This window comes from Phragmites australis, chromosome 4 (genome assembly GCF_958298935.1).
Source record: "Phragmites australis chromosome 4, lpPhrAust1.1, whole genome shotgun sequence".
Taxonomy (NCBI): Eukaryota; Viridiplantae; Streptophyta; class Magnoliopsida; order Poales; family Poaceae; genus Phragmites; species Phragmites australis.
Window position 1 is genome coordinate 10,219,667 of NC_084924.1, and position 17,899 is coordinate 10,237,565.

Genomic DNA, 17,899 nt, shown 5'->3' on the forward strand with positions numbered 1-17,899 from the left:
CCTAATGTCAACAGAAGTCCGAGATATTGCATTGGGAAATTAGCAACTATCCTAAAGAAGATTCCTAGGACCTCATCTAAGTCCGCATATTGGCATCTGATAGGAGAGATAGAGCTCTTTTGTAAATTAACTTGCAACCCGATGGAATCTTCAAAATCCTTTACGATAGTCAGCAGGGTTGCAAGCTCGCGCCTCCATGGGTTGAGGAAAAGGATTGCATTATTAGCATATAAAGAGAGGCGTAGGCAAGTTGAGCATCTGCAGAGGCAGGACAATCTTCTCATCTCAGTCGCTAAGTCCAAGATGTGTTTTAGTGGGTCAATTGTCACGATGAACAGATATGATGATAACGGATCGCCTAATCTCAGACCTTGTCGATGCAGCAGCCTTATCTCAGACCTCGTCGATGCAGCAATTGTTTTCCTTGGGTGCCATTGAGGAGTATGGAGGACAATGAGAAGGCTAGTGTGGCTAGCTCAATTAGTTGAGAGTATGGATATACATCTAGATCACTCATGTTTAAATTTTTTTACACGAATTTAAGTATATATTTCTTCTTATTCATAATACTACCTAGTTACTTCTAAGTTGATCGATCCTCAGGCCCGACATCCGGCTCCGGCACGGAGCACGACAGAGAGTCAGACGATCCACGCGCATCTGGGAGCGTCAAGTAGTCAGCATGGCACATGGCCCGTGAGCACCAGGTGACGGCTGGAACTGGAACCTGCTCATCTCATGAGTCCACGTCCCTAGCGCCAGCGCTTGGGCGGAGGAGGAGGCGTGACTCGTGAGCCCGCGGCGTGCCACTCCACGCGACCATACCATGCCATGCGTCGGGTCGGAACTAACCTGTGGTACGTATGCCCGATTTCCCTTGAGGTTGCTGTGTCGTCGAAAAGTCGGGAACCATCGACCATACAACCATAGAAGCAAATTCTATAGAACCATGTCTTAAGAATAACTCTCTCCCCTGTGATGACACGTATCTACACTCTCTCTTTTTTCTTCAGTCCAACTATTAGATCACAGGATGAATAGCATGGATTGAATCTCACGAGAATCTTTTTAGATAGGGTTCTATAACATTTACTTCCAACAACCATGACGTGCGGCTGTCGGTCCATTACCAATTAGAGCCAAAAAACTAGGCTACTATCATCATCATCACTACGTGCATCATGTTTCCTGTACTCTCGTAGTGTCATGTAATCCATCGTTTTACCTTGAAAAAATGGTCGGACGGATTACCACGACTGTTGGGTACATGCACAACAACATTATAGAACAAAAAGGAATCAACGTGCCCCATCATCCATCTGCGAGGGCCCCCCACCGGACAGCACAAAACAGGGTACAGACCAGACAAAAAAGTTTGCACCGAACCCAACTCGAAAGCGTCGTGCAGACAACGGGAGCTCACCTCATCTCGTCCGTCCCTCGAATCTACAAACGGAGCCAGACAGGCACAGAAAGTGTGTTTGGTTCCGTCCAGCTGATGCGAATCTATAAAGACGCGGCTAATGCTCGTGCATCCTCCGCACCGCGGCCTCCTAGACATTCATCTCCACAGACATTCATCCGTAAATTGTTTTTGATCTATTTTTTGCCCAAATAAAAGGCTAGCACATGATGTTAAGAAACTACAGATCTGAACACATATAAAATTGCAAAAAAAATTTGTAGATCTTGGTCATGGCAGGCAATGAAGATATCCTGTTTTAATTAATAACCACCCTCGATAGAACGTCAATTCGCTGAGTTACAAGGCTTTGCACAATTCATTGTGCGTCGCACCTTTTTCATTGATAAGGTACAAAATATTTTGCACAGATCCAAAAGATACACCAAGATATAGGGCAATTGAAGCTGTCATGTCAACTTCCTCATACTTTCTCAACAAGTGAAATTCCTAAAAATAAAAAGCCTCCTAAGTAAACAGCTACAGTAAGGTATCTAAAAGAATCTATATAATGGCACCAATAGAAATTTTCATGTCTTCCATTTGCCCATATATATGCTAAAGTTGTCGACATATTAGTATATATGTGCCTATGGGATATAATTAATCTGGCTGCATGCTATCGTTAATTTGCCTGCATAATATAATTAATTGGTATACCTACATAACTGATAAATCTGAGAAATAAAACATCATATCATCATCATGAAAAAAATAGACATACATTACATGGTCGTCTCAAACTAACAAGCACATATGCTATGACAGTATACTAGATGTTCATTCAATCAGTTATACGAACAAACATAAAAATATAGATTCTTTGAAAAGGAACAAATCAGTAAGCAAAAGTACAATTATGTGTAAGCAAATCAATTGTTCCAACTAAGAAACAAAAGGCAGCTCAGAGTTAGGATTGAAAAAACCAAATCAACAGAACATTTGCACGCAAATTATGTGACTTTGAGAAGCAAAATTTGGATAACTACATATAAAATTGAAAAAGCAATTTTATCCATTACCTAGGCAAAATTGAAGCAATTTCATACCTCCGAAAAGCTGTTCCTAGGCAAATTTACATAATCCTAAAAGCAAATCGCTGCAAAATGGTGATATCATCAGAGCTCGATGATCTATCGTAACACTCATAGGTAGGGTGCAGTGGGAAACAAGCTGTCTAGACCTAGAGCTTGGGCTACCATCACGCTAGATTTGAAGTGGCTTTCCATCTCCTGGGCAACAAGGGTGCACGGACGGCAGATCCTACCTCTGTTCGGACAAAGACGAGCACCTTGTCACGGCCAACAGAAACCTCACCAACAATTAGTTGCGCCGTTTAGTTGCCAAATTTGGTAGACTTGGGACCTGACCTCACCCTTACAACAACGAGAGAGAGAGAGAGAGAGAGAGAGAGAGAGAGAGAGAGAGAGAGAGAGAGAGAGAGAGAGAGAGAGAGATTTTGGGAAGGAATGAGCGGAGGAAGCCACACCCTGGACAACATGGGTGCACAGGCAGCGGATTCGACCTATTTCCAGACTTCGACGAAGGTGAGAATCTCCTCTCGGCCGCCGAAAACTACACTAACCGTCAGCTGCACCTTCTAACTGCTAGATCTGGTTGATTTGTGACCTAATCTCACCCTTGTCCCAGAGAAAGGAAAGAATTTGGGGAAAGAATGAGCAAAGGGGATGAGCAATTGATTGGAAGAGGAATGACATGAGCAATTGATTTGTAGGAAGAACCATCAGAAGGGATGATAGATTGACTTGGGAGAGGAACGAGCAGAGGGGATGAGGAGAAAAGAGCGATAGGGAATAATGGAGAATGAGAGAGGTGTGCCATGTGCGGGCCGCGGAAGCGATGGTGCAGGCCACCGAGTGAATGCCCGCATGGTTGGAAACTAGTCTTTACTAATAGAAATATGTTTGGATGTTCGAATCCATTATTGCAACCATAGCCTACCGAATACAAATATACAGTTTCATCCTAATCTGGTAGATGTAGGCTCAGTATGTGCTCATACAGATAGGTTCACTTTTCAGTGTCATAAAATCATATTTATATCAGTAACCAATCACAATCTTAATTTTTATATCCGTTCATACGAACTTACATTCAGTCAATCAAATAGAAAATTAGTTCAACTTATCTAAACATATATAGCTAACCAATCACTATTCATTTCAATAAATAAAATTTGACTCAACATTTTCCTCTCAAACTATTTATATAATACAATGCTGTAAAATCTTGTCCGAAAAACCAAACGCATGCAAAGTGAGCCCAATTAACGGCGCATGGGCGGACCCACCATGATGCATGGGTATTCAATTGAATACCCAACTTTTTTGCAAAAAAATTGATTATATAGCAGCTATACTACGTATATATATATCTAGTTAGACCAACTTACTTGTTTGCTGCTTCAATTTATCATATCACCTAGCAAATCGTGAGCCCAAGCTACTATCCATCCTCCACTCGGCCTATTAATTAGAAAGAGCCCATCTTCTCATACCACAGCAACAAGCATCAAGAGTTCATAATCTTCATATTGTGACTGTCCAGTTCGGCAGTCAGCAGTTGAGCGTGAATTTTTTATGCAAGTTAAAGATAGTGACATCATTTAACGCTTCCAAGCCATAAAGGAACACAAAGTTAAATTATAATTTTCTTTTAAATATTTTGTAATTTCTCTTAATTAGTTGAAACTTCTCTACTACGAACAATTTATACTTTAAAATTTACGCTACTATAGATTTCTCGTATTTTAGATTGAATATTTTTTTTAATATTAAATACTCAATCACAAAATCCTGAGTCCGCCACTGTAACGGCGGCGGCAGCAGCAGCATCCGCCGAAGTCCCACCTTATCCGTAGGGCGAGAAAAGTGAGGTTCGAGAGATCCACCCACCCACCAATCGGACTGCTAACCCGAGTGGCGCTACGCCAAAAAGAAATGGGTTCCCGTTTCGGAACAGCAGCACTGCAGTCTGCACACTCTGCAGCAGCGGTCAATTCCGGCGCCTCGGGTGGGGGCGGTAAACCGGCTCAGTCCACCTACGTCTTTACCTGCGTGTTGGCGACGGAGGCGGAGATGGGGGAGGCGGCGTGAACCCGCGAACCTTGCAGCGCGGCGGCGAGCGAGCCCTGAGCCGGAGGGAGGTGAGTAGTCTCTCTCTCTCTCTCTCTCTCTCTCTCTCTCTGAAGCACTAGAGCTAACCAGTAAGATAAGAATCAGATTTGGTGCCAAAGTCTTAACCCTGCTTCCCTCTCGAATTGGAGCTTGCTTGACTCGAATTCTAGGTTATCCTTCCGCTGTCGCTGGGATTCAGTTTTCTGCTAGACCCTGGAAACGCTCAATTTGATCCTGTCAAGCCTGTAATTCGTTCAAGAAATCAACTTCTAAAGTAAATTTGGGAACTCTGGGGCTATGTCTATATCCAGATATTTTGATACCATCTCAGGGTTTGTCAGGTTGTGTAGACCAAGGAATGCGACTAGATAGAGTGAATAAGAGCATCAACAAATTTTTGAAAGGTCTATCCTGATATTTTATCCAGCGCGTCTCAAATAAAAATAGAAGTAAGGAACTGAGAGAAACAAGAATAAATCACACCGAATATCTCCGAAAAGATTGTTTTGATCAGTTTCAATGGATGGATCTGAATTCTAGGTTCTATAAAAAACAATTTCAAGTGTTATAATTCACAAAAACTTGCAATCGATGAGAAAACACTCAAATCCAAATAACTAGGCACCGGATGAAGAAACTCTTTAAGTTGATGAATCTAGAGGTAAGAAATAGTTCACAACTAACTTATAGATGATTCTTATACCTCTAGCAATAAAAAGAATAACTTCAACACAATACAAAAAATTCAGCTCTCCAACAAAAACGAAAAACACAACACAACTGAAAAACTTGTAATTATGCAAGGGAGCTAAGAGAGTGAAACTAGGAGATAGACACACGGGTAAGAGGAAACACAATATTCATTAATTGCAAAGGAATATTGTATTTTCAGCTGATTACAAAGTGGTTTTGGATAAATGACTCTCACATAGACCATAGGCTAAGCATTCCTCTCTTTCTCTTCTAAAACCCTAGAACTCAACTCTCAAGCAGATGTCTCAAGGAGGCTCTCACAACCCTCACCTTATATTTATAAGCATTAAGAGCTTCTTTACATCCCAAGTTTCCTAGATTTTTTGTATCCCAAGTAACCTAGATTCTAGATTTCTTGCATCCCAAGTTTCTTAGATTTCTTGCATCCCAAGTAACCTTCCTGATGATAACACGCATACTCAGTCTTACGATCTTTACCACCGGTAAGTCTCTTCCGTTTTTGATCCCTCGAGCCATCTTATCACTTGCATCGGTATCCCTTTCACTTGACTTTATCAACACGCTATCTACATCCATCTTCTCAAGCTTTGCTTGCTCTTCACGTGTACAGCTAGAATCACCCTTGACTCCGCCTGGCTTTCTTGATCGTTCAACACCAAGTACCTCGCTTAGCCCTTATTATTTGTCGATCGTCAAGTTGCATCCATCACATACACATCATAAGACAAGCACACAAGTTTCTTCAACTCTATTTCTCTCCATCTCCGGTTAGTCATAATCATAATCATACATTGTAATACATAGACATGCTAATGCAAACCAAATTCAACTTACTCAATCTTTGCCAATGACTCATCACATATAAACCAAAGTATATATCCACTTGGTTTCTCGGGTTGATCTCAGGGGTGGGGGTTCTTCGGTCCCATACCTATAATGGAACCATGTGCTTATGTTGTGTAGTATTTTGGAAATAATACTTTGCAAGTTTCACTGCGTTTACTCCATTCAAGTATCTGTCTCGGTTTATTTCTGAAACGGAAACAAATGTGTGCTTGTAATTTCATTTCAGCACAACTAAGCAAACCTTCTGCTAACTCCATATATGCTACTACTCCCGTATGGATACTATCATACTAATTAATGCCTTCCAAACAAGTACAAAAGGGATATTACTCTCTTGTAGCCCTCCCTCTGTCGTCTCTGATGATATTTTTGTAATTGACAACTTGAAATATATGTGCCTTCCTTCTTCATTATTGTGTGCTCAACAATGAACTGATTTGTGACTTTGCTTGTTAACTGGTTCAGCCTGGGACAGCTGGGGTTGCTGCTACCATGATCAGTTTATGTATGTTTTCTCGCCAGGCAAGTTTTACCAAGAAACTCCATTGATGCTACAGTTAGAATAGAAGGAAGATGGAGCTTCTCAGCATCGTCATAATTGTGTCTCTGCTCCGGTTTTCTGCATCTGATCGTCAAGGTTATTCACGGGTCTATTATTTGTGTATTTCATTACAATGAGCTCTAAAGGTTTCTGAACTTTAGATGGATAATAAAGAAATTTCTTTCTTTTTTTTCCTTAGGTGATGCACTATATGATATGAAGCTGAAACTGAATGCTACTGGCAGTCAGCTTTCTGACTGGAACCAAAATCAAGTTAACCCCTGCACTTGGAATTCTGTTATTTGTGACAGTAACAACAATGTTGTGCAAGTGTAAGTTGCAGCAGTTGACGTTTCTTGTCACTCTTATTTTTGTTTGTTTACTATCTTATTTTTGAAAAAAAAGGCATTCACTACATGAGCTCTAAAGGTTTCTGACAAGTCCAAGTTTCATTTGAAAGTTATTTGCTTGAGCACGCAATTATTAACTTTGATGCACTTGCACATGCGATCTGCAATACATTGATGTGCGAAACTCATAATTGAGCTATATGACAGTGGTGAAAGCATATTTACTTCATTTTTTTTTGGTAATCCACCAACACTTCTCTTGACCTTGTTATGCACATTTCTTATTAAGGCATCCAATTTCTTCTGACTTCTGAGTTTATCTTACCTGATGGCCTCCTGCAGAACATTGGCTACTATGGGATTTACTGGAGTTCTGTCATCAAGAATTGGAGAGCTCGAATATTTGAATGTTCTGTAAGTGGGCTCTTCTAAATTGATGATGTTCCTTCAGATGTTAGGTGGTGATTGCGATGTAATAGCCTCTGTATCTTAGGATTCTATTCAACCGATTACTTGATTAGCACATGAGAAATCCTGGGTGTAAGTTTTTTTTTTGCTTGCTAGATGAAGTGATAGTTGTGTTGTTATGTCACGTCACCATTCTCATCAGGTCTTGTCAATCGCTGTAATGTATGATATTGCAGGTCCTTGCCTGGTAACAAAATCACCGGTGGCATACCAGAGCAGTTTGGCAACCTCTCTCGTTTGACAATCTTAGATTTGGAAGAGAACCTGTTGGTTGGGCCAATACCAGCTTCTCTTGGCCAGCTTTCAAAGCTCGAGCTTCTGTATGTACTGAAATCCTTATTCCTTTGTTTATGAATGTTCAATGACTTGACATTCCCGTTTTCCCTTTCTGTTTCTTAACAAGGATACTGAGTCAGAACAATCTCAATGGATCTATTCCTGATACGCTAGCAGGCATCTCAAGCTTGACAGACATGTAAGGATTAATACTAATATTAGTGGTTTTTGCTCATAGGAATCCACATATATGTATTCGTGTCATATATTGACTAACTGTTTTTTTAATGATGGCAGTCGGCTAGCTTACAATAAGCTATCTGGTCAAATACCTGCTCAACTGTTTCAAGTTGCACGTTACAAGTAATGTGGGATCACTATAACATTTATGTCCATTTTTTTTGTTGATTTTGAGGGCTAACAAAGGTTCATTTCCTTCACAGTTTTTCAGGTAATAACTTGACTTGTGGAGCAAATTTCCTCCATCCTTGTGCCTCAAATGTGTCTTACCAAGGTAACAAGCCATATGCTTCTGTTCGTTATTGTACATTAGTCAAATAGCACAGATTACAGGCTTTCGTTTGGATGTCTATCAAATAATTTTGTGGCATCTGATAATCTTTTCACTTTTTGATAGGTTCATCCCGTGGTTCGAAAATAGGCATTGTGTTTGGAACAGTTGGAGGAGTGATGGGGCTATTCATCTTAGGGTCTCTATTTATTATCTGTAATGGAAGGAGGAAAAGCCATCTACGTGAAGTTTTTGTGGATGTATCAGGTAGTGTATTTGCTGCATAATTTTTTTTTAATCACTTTACTGCAGCTAAGGATTTTAAGTCTTGTTCATTAGCATTTTTGTAAGAAAAGAAAAGATGTGATTCACCATCATCATTTCGTCATGTATTAAACCAGAAAACCAATAAGCTCTGGCAGGGATATGGGTTTCTGAACTCAGGTAGTGTTTTTTTTAATGCAGCTGAGGTAGGTATATTGTATACTTAATGCAGCTGAGGTAGTGTTTCCAGAACATGCTTATGCATGCTAACAAACTAGTTTTCACTGGCACATTCTGCTTACTGCACCAGTTTGGTACTGGTGCTGGCACAGGGACAAAATTAGCGGGCAATATATGCAAACAGTTTAATGTTTACCACCTCTACTAATCAATCGTCTCATAAAAGCATATGCAACTGTGTTTCTGAGAGACCATGTCAACCATACAAATTTGTAAGGTATTGTTGGTACGCATTTGCATTTAACTAACCGATCTGATTACTTATGGTACCCAGGTGAGGATGATAGAAGAATCGCATTTGGCCAGTTGAAAAGATTTGCATGGCGAGAATTGCAACTTGCAACTGACAATTTCAGTGAGAAAAATGTTCTTGGACAAGGGGGGTTTGGGAAAGTATATAAAGGAGCACTTCCAGATGGTACTAAGATTGCTGTAAAACGGTTAACTGATTATGAAAGTCCTGGTGGAGAGGCTGCCTTTTTGCGTGAAGTCGAGCTGATTAGCGTTGCAGTTCACCGGAATCTTTTAAGATTGATTGGCTTCTGTACAACACAAACAGAGCGCCTACTTGTTTATCCTTTCATGCAGAATCTTAGTGTGGCCTACCGTGTACGAGGTCCTTAATTTCTTAACCAATCACTTACTTTTTTTCATTACGTACACTTCTACACTTACAGTATGAGAATCATTTTTGCTGATTTGATAGGTCATAGTCAATCTACTATTTTTTTACATCCTAGCTGTATCTTATTACTATGTATGTACAACTAGTTTTGTTAATGTATATTGCACTGTATACATCCATGAGTGGAAAACTTTCACAACTTTTGCTATTTCCCATCCATAGTGATTTTTTTTTCAATAATCCATTTTCTTTTCTAATATGTGCTCATTGTGTTGGACGATTTAGAATTTAAACCTGGGGAACCAATATTATATTGGTCTGCAAGGAAGCGAGTGGCTATAGGCACAGCACGTGGACTGGAGTATCTGCACGAGCACTGCAATCCTAAGATTATACATCGTGATGTCAAGGCTGCCAACGTCTTGCTTGATGAAGATTTTGAACCGGTTGTTGGTGATTTTGGCTTGGCCAAGCTGGTGGATGTACAGAAGACATCTGTGACTACTCAAGTCCGTGGAACTATGGGTCACATTGCACCTGAATATCTGTCCACAGGAAAGTCATCTGAGAAAACGGATGTTTTTGGTTATGGCATAATGCTTCTTGAACTAGTAACAGGACAGCGTGCCATCGACTTTTCACGCTTGGAGGAAGAAGACGATGTGTTGTTGCTTGATCATGTAAGCCCATTCCACTCTTCTATAATGGATCGATTCAGGCTGTTATCTGAAGTTATTTTGTGCATAAGGAGCTTCAAGATCATCCCATTATTTGCTTGCGCTGTTTTGATGAAAGTGCACACGCCTCACGACATTTTGTTTTGGCATTACGTCATTATGATTTTGCTGCGAATGTGCAGGTCAAGAAGCTGCAACGAGAAGGGCATCTAGACGCCATCGTCGACCGCAACGTAAACAGTAATTACAACGGGCAGGAGGTTGAGATGATGATCCAGGTTGCGCTGCTCTGCACCCAAGCCTCGCCCGAGGATCGCCCGTCCATGTCCGAGGTCGTCCGGATGCTCGAAGGGGAGGGCCTGACCGAGCGGTGGGAAGAGTGGCAACAGGTTGAGGTGACGAGGCGGCAGGACTACGAGCGGATGCAGCAGCGGTTCGACTGGGGCGAGGACTCCATTTACAACCAGGACGCAATCGAACTATCCGCTGGCAGATAAGGACCTCACAGTCAAATGTAGCTTGTCGTTGCAGTGCTAACATATATTGCAATCTTGTGAAACTTGTTAGCAAATTTTCTGCTACTTCGTGTGATGTGTATAAGGATGTTTTTTTTTATATCATCCTTGCACAGGGGCCATGATAATTTTGTTTGTATCGTTCTAATTAAGACATTGAAAGGTCTTATCCTTAGTGTGCAAATATACATATCTTACTTAACGTGTATGTGTATGCGTACCCTATGTTACGCCTACTATCTATCTTACAAGCAACTTGAGGATAAACATACAGTGAAACCCGAGTTCAATTCTGAGAATCGAACCCGGTGGTAGCGCTCACACCTGAACGGCTCGTTCTCCTGCCACCGGGCTGAAATCACATGTAAGCGTCGGTTTGACGAAGCCGAGATTGTCTAGTTGTTTGTGCTACATGTGCTTTGTGTTGACTATTTACATTTGCCCAACTTGCTTAAGAATCTAACCCTAAGTTGGTTTTTGGCCGTGCACATGCACCACCGTGAAGTGGATACAAACTCATATTTACCGCATGTTACTATGAAATTACATGTGTTACATTATGTAGAAGAAAGTGGTGCAACCGATGGTTTTGGCGCTAGCTTCGCCCCTACCTGAGCTGCCGTAATAATCCTCGGCGACGCACGCCTCCCGCTACAATCAATCATCAGCGCGCCGAGCAGCGTCGGCGGATCAGCTCGCCAGCCCGGCAACCCGAGTGGCCGGCACCGACCGAACAGAGGCAAAAAGGGCCGCGTCACGTGCTATATCAGGAGCAAACACCGGTGAGATTAAAAAAAACCCGCACGCTGCCAAAAGCTGCTCACTTCCCACCGACGAGAGTGACTGACTCTGACTTCGAGAGGGTGAGAGTAAGGCGACCGAGCTGCTATGATGGGCGCCGCGGCGGCTGCCGCTCCGCCGGCGCATTGCCTACTGCAGCTGCTGCTACTGGCCCTGGCCCTCGTGCCGCTTGGTGGCCATGGGTTCCGCGTCCGTGCCGTGGGGGCAGACACGGGCGGGCTCAGCCGGGCGGCGTTCCCCAAGGGGTTCGTGTTCGGGACGGCGGCGTCCGCGTACCAGGTCGAGGGCATGGCGGCGTCCGGCGGCCGCGGGCCCTGCATCTGGGACCCCTTCGTCCACACCCCCGGTAATGCATCGCATCACCAGTAGACAATATACTTCACTAGTAAAGCAGATCCTTGTTTGACTGCTATGCACAGTGATTCGCAAGTACTTCCTCGGAGGTAGGTTATTTTAGACTTAGATCAAATGACCTTGTTGCCCCTTATTTATTCTGCATTGGAAAATATAACGTATTCGTCTGTGAGAGTGGTAGCATTTATTAAACAAGGGTAAGAAGGGAACAAAAGAGAAAAAAATACATAGAAGTTTGAGAATGACTTATATTTAGAGAATAGTTGAGGAGGCTAAAACGACCTATATTTGCAATCAGAGGGAGTAATTACTTTGCGTTCGCCGTAGTGATCACTAGTCAGTGCGCAAAAAGCGATCAAAGATGGATGGAACTGCATTGCCATTTGGTTGGCTCAGATAGTAGTGAGGATGGAAACACTGGGAATTGTGCCTCAAAAGTCAAATCTCAAGCTGAGGATGGGATCTACAAGCTTGTACTTGAGAAATTAGTGGATGCTAACTTTGTCATATGTGTAATGAGCAGGAAATATTGCAGAGAATGCGAATGCAGATGTTACAACAGATGAATATCATCGCTACAAGGTACATGACAATCAGATGGGTCCCACCTCTGTTTTTGAATCCCATTTGGGTTACATGTACATAAAATTTATTGCCTAAGTTTTAAGTTGATTGATGGTTCTTGAATACTTATTTTCCTGGCCGTGAGGGTGCTTTCCGTTGCACAGTTACTATCCATATTTTTTAGAAGGAACTGCTATCCATATTCCTTTCAGACATAAAACAAACATGACAAAATAGAGGGCTCCATGTGAACTCAAATCTGGAAAGAAGCTTTTATTAAGGCTAGAGTTACTTGTGTTTAATTTGACATAGCTAGGCTTGATGCATCGAACTGCTTTAGAATCTATGTTTTTGGAAAATCATGAGGCATTAAATTAAGAAATTCTGGAACCAAGAATTAGTTCTCTCAATCTGATGTGTCCTCGAAAAAAATTCTGTCTGACTTTTGGTGTCCTTACAGGAAGATGTTGATCTCATGAAAAACCTGAATTTTGATGCATATCGGTTTTCAATCTCCTGGTCCAGAATCTTCCCAGGTACATAAAACCCGACTCTACCAACAACATCTACTTGAACTGTTTAGTGGACTACTCATGAGTTTCTTATTAGATCCGTTGATGCATTTTGTTGATGTAGATGGCGAAGGAAGAGTTAATGAAGAAGGTGTAGCATATTACAACAATCTTATAGACTACATGCTTAAGCAAGGTAGGGATTCAAACACGAAAGTTCAACCTTCAAAGATTTGATGGAAACATTATGTTCCTCTCCGAATGTTCCCTTCAAACTGAGCAGGGCTTACTCCTTATGCCAACCTTAACCACTATGATCTTCCACTTGCCCTCGAGAAAAAGTATAAAGGCTGGTTAAGCCCGAAAATTGTGTAAGTCAGAAACAGCACTCTTATCTTTGTTACTACATGTTGAATCTTGTACTATATGGCCTTGCCTACATTCCATACATACATAGTTGAAATTCGAGGGTTCATTGTTGATTAATGCATATCAACTTGTACCGGGAAAATTGCCACTTATCCCGTTGCAATGATTAGAAGATGGGTGGTGGTTTAAACTTGATATTTTGCATTAATAGCAAGTTAGCAACCAAATTTGATGGTGGCCTTAGTACTTTTACGTTTTACCTGCATGGACAATTATGAAGCTTTATTGTTCTCTCTCTCTATACACACACACACAACGAGTTTATTCTGCGCCTAGGTGCAACAGTGAACTACGTTGCGCCACCCTCAGTTGTTGCAGCCACCTTTGCACCACCACAGTTACGACAACACATATAGGTGAGTTACGATCACATGATAAAAAATGTATAATTACGAGAAGCATTGTAGTTTACTGCTGCGTCACCCCCAGTTACGATTAAGAAAATAGTCAGTTACGACAGCACAGATAGTTGAGTTACGATCACATGATAAAAAATTCAGTTACGATAGCAACTATACTGTCTTTTGGATCGTAACTGGGGTGTGCGCAGAGGTGACCCAGTTGCGATCACAGTTACGACTAAGAAAATAGTCAGTTACGACAGCACAGATAGTTGAGTTATGATCACATGATAAAAAAAATCAGTTATGATAGCAACTAAACTGCTTTTTGGATTGTAACTAGGGGTGTGCGCAGAGGTGACCCAGTTGTGATCACATGACAAAAAAAAATGTATAATTACGACTAGATAAGGTACCCAGTTACAACCATATATGTTTATAGTAACTGACATATCTTGTGAGTCGTAATTATACTGTTTTTTGGATCGTAATTGCGGGATGACGCAACAGTGAACTACAGTGCGCCTAGGCACATAATAGATATACAATATAAATATATATATAAATATATATTTCATTTGCTCTTATCATAATTTGTAAAGAAGTAGGGAATTTTCTTAATATTATTTTTTGCAGGGACATATTTGCTGACTATGCCGATTTCTGTTTCAAGACTTTTGGCGATCGAGTCAAGAACTGGTTTACATTGAATGAGCCAAGGATAGTAGCATTACTTGGCTATGATACTGGGACAAACCCCCCTAATCGGTGCACCAAATGCACTGCCGGTGGGAACTCAGCAACAGAGCCTTACACTGCTGTTCATAACATTCTCTTATCTCATGCTACTGCAGTTGCAAGATACCGCAGCAAGTACCAGGTATGTTCTAGTAAAGAAGATAAAACAAATAGAAACAATTTCACTGACTTTTTTCGGTGTTAGTAGCTGGATAATTTGCATATCTGCGAGACTACGGCAAAAACAAATACTGGAAACAGTTGCACAGACAGTCTAACAAACTGACTGAACCTGCAGGTGTTAATTGAGAACCTTTACAGTACACTATGATACTAGATGATGGAGAGTATCATTGTTGTGATCTAACCGTCCATTTTAGTAGATATTATTGTAATTATCTTGATACCCTTAGGGGTAATTACGTCATTTACTGACCGGACTTCGGACTTTCGTCACCCATCATCGACCGACCGACGGAGGGTGGAAACCCTAATAAATGAAATGAACAGAATAAGTGAAAGCTTATCCGAAGAATAAACTAACATTTTGATCTTCCCTAATTAAACATATAATTTACAAGTTTATTGTAGTTTTTTTTCCAATCCTACCCTTATGATACCCATGATACTCTTTAATGATACCCATGATACTGATGGACGATAGAGTATTATTGGGCCAATCTAAGCCATCGGATAAAGAAAATGGACGGTATGCACTCATTTAGGTGTACTGTAAAAGTCCTCTAATTTTTTGTTGTTCTTAATGCTTAAACAGATAGTTTGTAATTTTCCCTCTTTATCGTCTTATGGCCAACAGCTATTGTACTATTGATCCTACAGTCTAGTAGAAACAAGAGGGCATTAACTTTGTTGAAATTAATCACTCTTATTTTTCTCCCCCTTTTGAACTGCGGGCAGGTGCATCCTTGTGCTCTCTGTGTCTTGAGTTAGCATTTTTGTAGTACAGTTGAACTTGAGTTAACTATCCTGTACCACATGTTATCCTACAAAAAAAAGAACTAATTTTCCATGCTGTGCCAAGTGATCTAATGACAAAAACTATGATGATTAAAGTGAAGTACACTTCTGGTTGCAAGCTCGGAATGCTTTTGCCATGTCCTGTGGTTTGTATCCAAAACTTGCTTGCAATTTGGACAAGTGAAGAAGCATGTGCATTTTATAGTGAAAAATAATTTTCTATGATTTTGCTGATCCATAACTTCTTTTTTCATCTATAGGCAAGTCAGAAAGGCAAGGTCGGGATAGTTCTAGACTTCAATTGGTATGAACCTCTTACCAACTCAACAGAAGACCAAGCAGCAGCACAAAGGGCCAGGGATTTCCATGTTGGTTGGTAAGATATTAATGGCAATATGCGACAAACTTCAAGTTTTTGGTTGAACACAATTACCCATATTGACAAAATGAAACAACCACAATTCAGGTTTCTTGATCCATTAATAAATGGACAATATCCAAAGGTAATGCAGGACATTGTCAAAGAGCGGTTACCTAGTTTCACTCCTGAACAAGCTAAGCTAGTCAAGGGCTCCGCAGATTATTTCGGGATCAATCAATATACTGCTTACTACATTTCAGACCAACAAACGCCTCAGCAAGCACCAACAAGCTATTCGTCCGATTGGGGTGTTTCATACAACTGTGAGTTAGCAACTTATGGGTCTGATTTTATGTATAAATCATCACTACAGTTACTTAACATATCATCACTTTCTTCTTCCCCCTTCAAATTTTGCAGTCCAACGAAATGGCGTAACAATTGGACAGCTGGTATGTAGCTTGTTCCTCTCACCTTTTAAATTCTCTATCAGACTATCTGTGTTACAAGATTGGCAACTGCAAAACTAACATGACAATCCGTGATGATGCATCAACTTGTTTAGGCAAATTCCAATTGGCTTTACATCGTCCCAACGGGCATGTATGGAGTTGTGAACTACCTAAAGGAGAAGTACAAAAATCCGACGATCATTATATCTGAAAACGGTACTCGAAACAACCTATCTCCTTTAACTAAAAAAGCTTGCCCTGTCTCTGCTGCTCAGTGAATTGCACCTCCAAATTATTGTGCCATGATACCAGGAATGGATCAACCTGGAAACCTCACGCGCGAGGAGTTCCTGCACGATACTGTAAGGGTTGAGTTCTACAAGAACTACCTCACCGAGCTGAAGAAAGGGATCGACGATGGCGCAAACGTGGTCGCCTATTTCGCGTGGTCTCTCCTCGACAACTTCGAGTGGCTTTCGGGCTACACGTCCAAGTTCGGCATCGTCTACGTCGATTTCACGACGCTCAAGCGGTACCCCAAGGACTCGGCGTACTGGTTCAGAGACATGCTCTCAGGCGCTGGTTCAGAAACTTCAGGCACTCAAGCTGGTTCAGAAACTTCAGGCACTCATCCGGCTGGTTCAGCTTCAGCGGCCTCGAGTAGCCCTCCCCTGTTGCTTCCTCTGTTGGTTTCCTTGTGGTTTCTTCTTCCTTCCGTCTTCGTGGTTTCCTCCATTTAGGAATTATTTTTTCTACTGGAACAGTACATGTAGTGGACGCAAGCAGCATGTTCGTTTTACAGACAAGTTGCATCGAAGAGGGACCTGTAGTACGAATCGGACTATGATTTAGGGCTTTTTTCCCGCCCTTCTGCGAGGATTCAGACTTTCAGAGCCATCTTTGTACGGACATCATGTTTACGGATAAATCGACCCTTTTCGTGTCTGCTTTGATTGAGCTTCACGTTTTTTTTAGAATAGATTGAACTTCGCATTGATCAAACTGAGACGACTCTTTGACTGTCTAATGTTTACTGCCAAGTTTTATGCTGTTTGAGACTTAGAGAGTTTCTCGTCATGGTGAGTGTGTTTTGTTTTTTTAATACCGCTCCTCTTCCCAGAGTTTTTGTTAGAGCCTTTTTGACGAGATGTGCGGTGTATGGGGCTCGAATCTTGGCAGGGACAGCCTTCTAGAACTCTCGTCATGGTGAGTGTGACTGGTGAGCCACAAAGGTGAGGAAAGAAAGAAAAAAGCAATTTCAGTGTTGTACGGAAACCGTCGGCAGCTTGGACGGAGCTGTGTTCTAGAAGGAAAAAAAATGCAATACTTTTACTCGTAAACCTTGTGTTCCAGTTCCAGATCGGTAACACCATGTCTACCCACACAATTTACAAACAAATTTTAAAAAGCTGACGCGTCAATGAATAGCCACTCCATGCTTCGTGAATCAAGCCATCTCTGACGCTTGCTGCTGAACCAACCTGTTGCTACCACGTCAGTTGTGCGTAGGATTCGAGTAATTTTTTTTACGAAGTGTAGCTCTGCCCAGTTCCAGACCCACTTGCCTGCTGAACGTGAGCGGCTCCGGTCCTCGTGAATCCGTGCGTCGCAGTACTATACAACCTTCCGTTTCGAACAGCAGTACACTACAGGGAAAGGTATCAGTACGAGGAAATGTCCTTGCGCTTCCCACGCGAAAACTTCGACGCCCCTCGGTTGTCTCCAGCTCCAGGCAGCGCGGTT

General features: G+C 41.6%; 2 protein-coding genes and 1 pseudogene across 4 annotated transcripts; 2 read left to right on the plus strand and 1 right to left on the minus strand.

Moving 5' to 3' along the window:
- Nucleotides 1-4,394: 4,394 nt before the first annotated feature.
- LOC133915638 (LRR receptor kinase SERK2-like) lies at nucleotides 4,395-10,828 on the plus strand. 3 transcript variants are annotated; one of them, XM_062358870.1, is made up of 12 exons: nucleotides 4,395-4,628; nucleotides 6,625-6,796; nucleotides 6,900-7,032; nucleotides 7,393-7,464; nucleotides 7,695-7,838; nucleotides 7,922-7,993; nucleotides 8,092-8,157; nucleotides 8,238-8,308; nucleotides 8,432-8,572; nucleotides 9,084-9,425; nucleotides 9,720-10,114; nucleotides 10,294-10,828. In XM_062358870.1, exons 2-12 carry the CDS (start codon nucleotides 6,733-6,735, stop codon nucleotides 10,606-10,608), a joined length of 1,815 nt encoding a protein of 604 aa, XP_062214854.1. In that variant the 5' UTR covers nucleotides 4,395-4,628; nucleotides 6,625-6,732; the 3' UTR covers nucleotides 10,609-10,828. The 3 variants fall into 3 exon arrangements, with proteins under 3 accessions (XP_062214854.1, XP_062214855.1, XP_062214856.1); XM_062358871.1 differs by having other exon boundaries at nucleotides 6,682-6,796; XM_062358872.1 differs by lacking the exons at nucleotides 4,395-4,628; nucleotides 6,625-6,796; nucleotides 6,900-7,032 and adding an exon at nucleotides 7,053-7,289.
- On the minus strand, nucleotides 10,708-10,801 carry LOC133917203 (U6 spliceosomal RNA; annotated as a pseudogene).
- A 586-nt stretch (nucleotides 10,829-11,414) lies between the features above and the next one.
- On the plus strand, nucleotides 11,415-17,151 carry LOC133915639 (beta-glucosidase 8-like). Its single transcript, XM_062358873.1, has 11 exons — nucleotides 11,415-11,773; nucleotides 12,305-12,363; nucleotides 12,806-12,881; nucleotides 12,982-13,053; nucleotides 13,141-13,228; nucleotides 14,264-14,507; nucleotides 15,604-15,719; nucleotides 15,810-16,027; nucleotides 16,125-16,156; nucleotides 16,270-16,372; nucleotides 16,469-17,151. Exons 1-11 carry the CDS (start codon nucleotides 11,515-11,517, stop codon nucleotides 16,894-16,896), a joined length of 1,695 nt encoding a protein of 564 aa, XP_062214857.1. The 5' UTR covers nucleotides 11,415-11,514; the 3' UTR covers nucleotides 16,897-17,151.
- The last annotated feature ends 748 nt before the right edge of the window (nucleotides 17,152-17,899 follow it).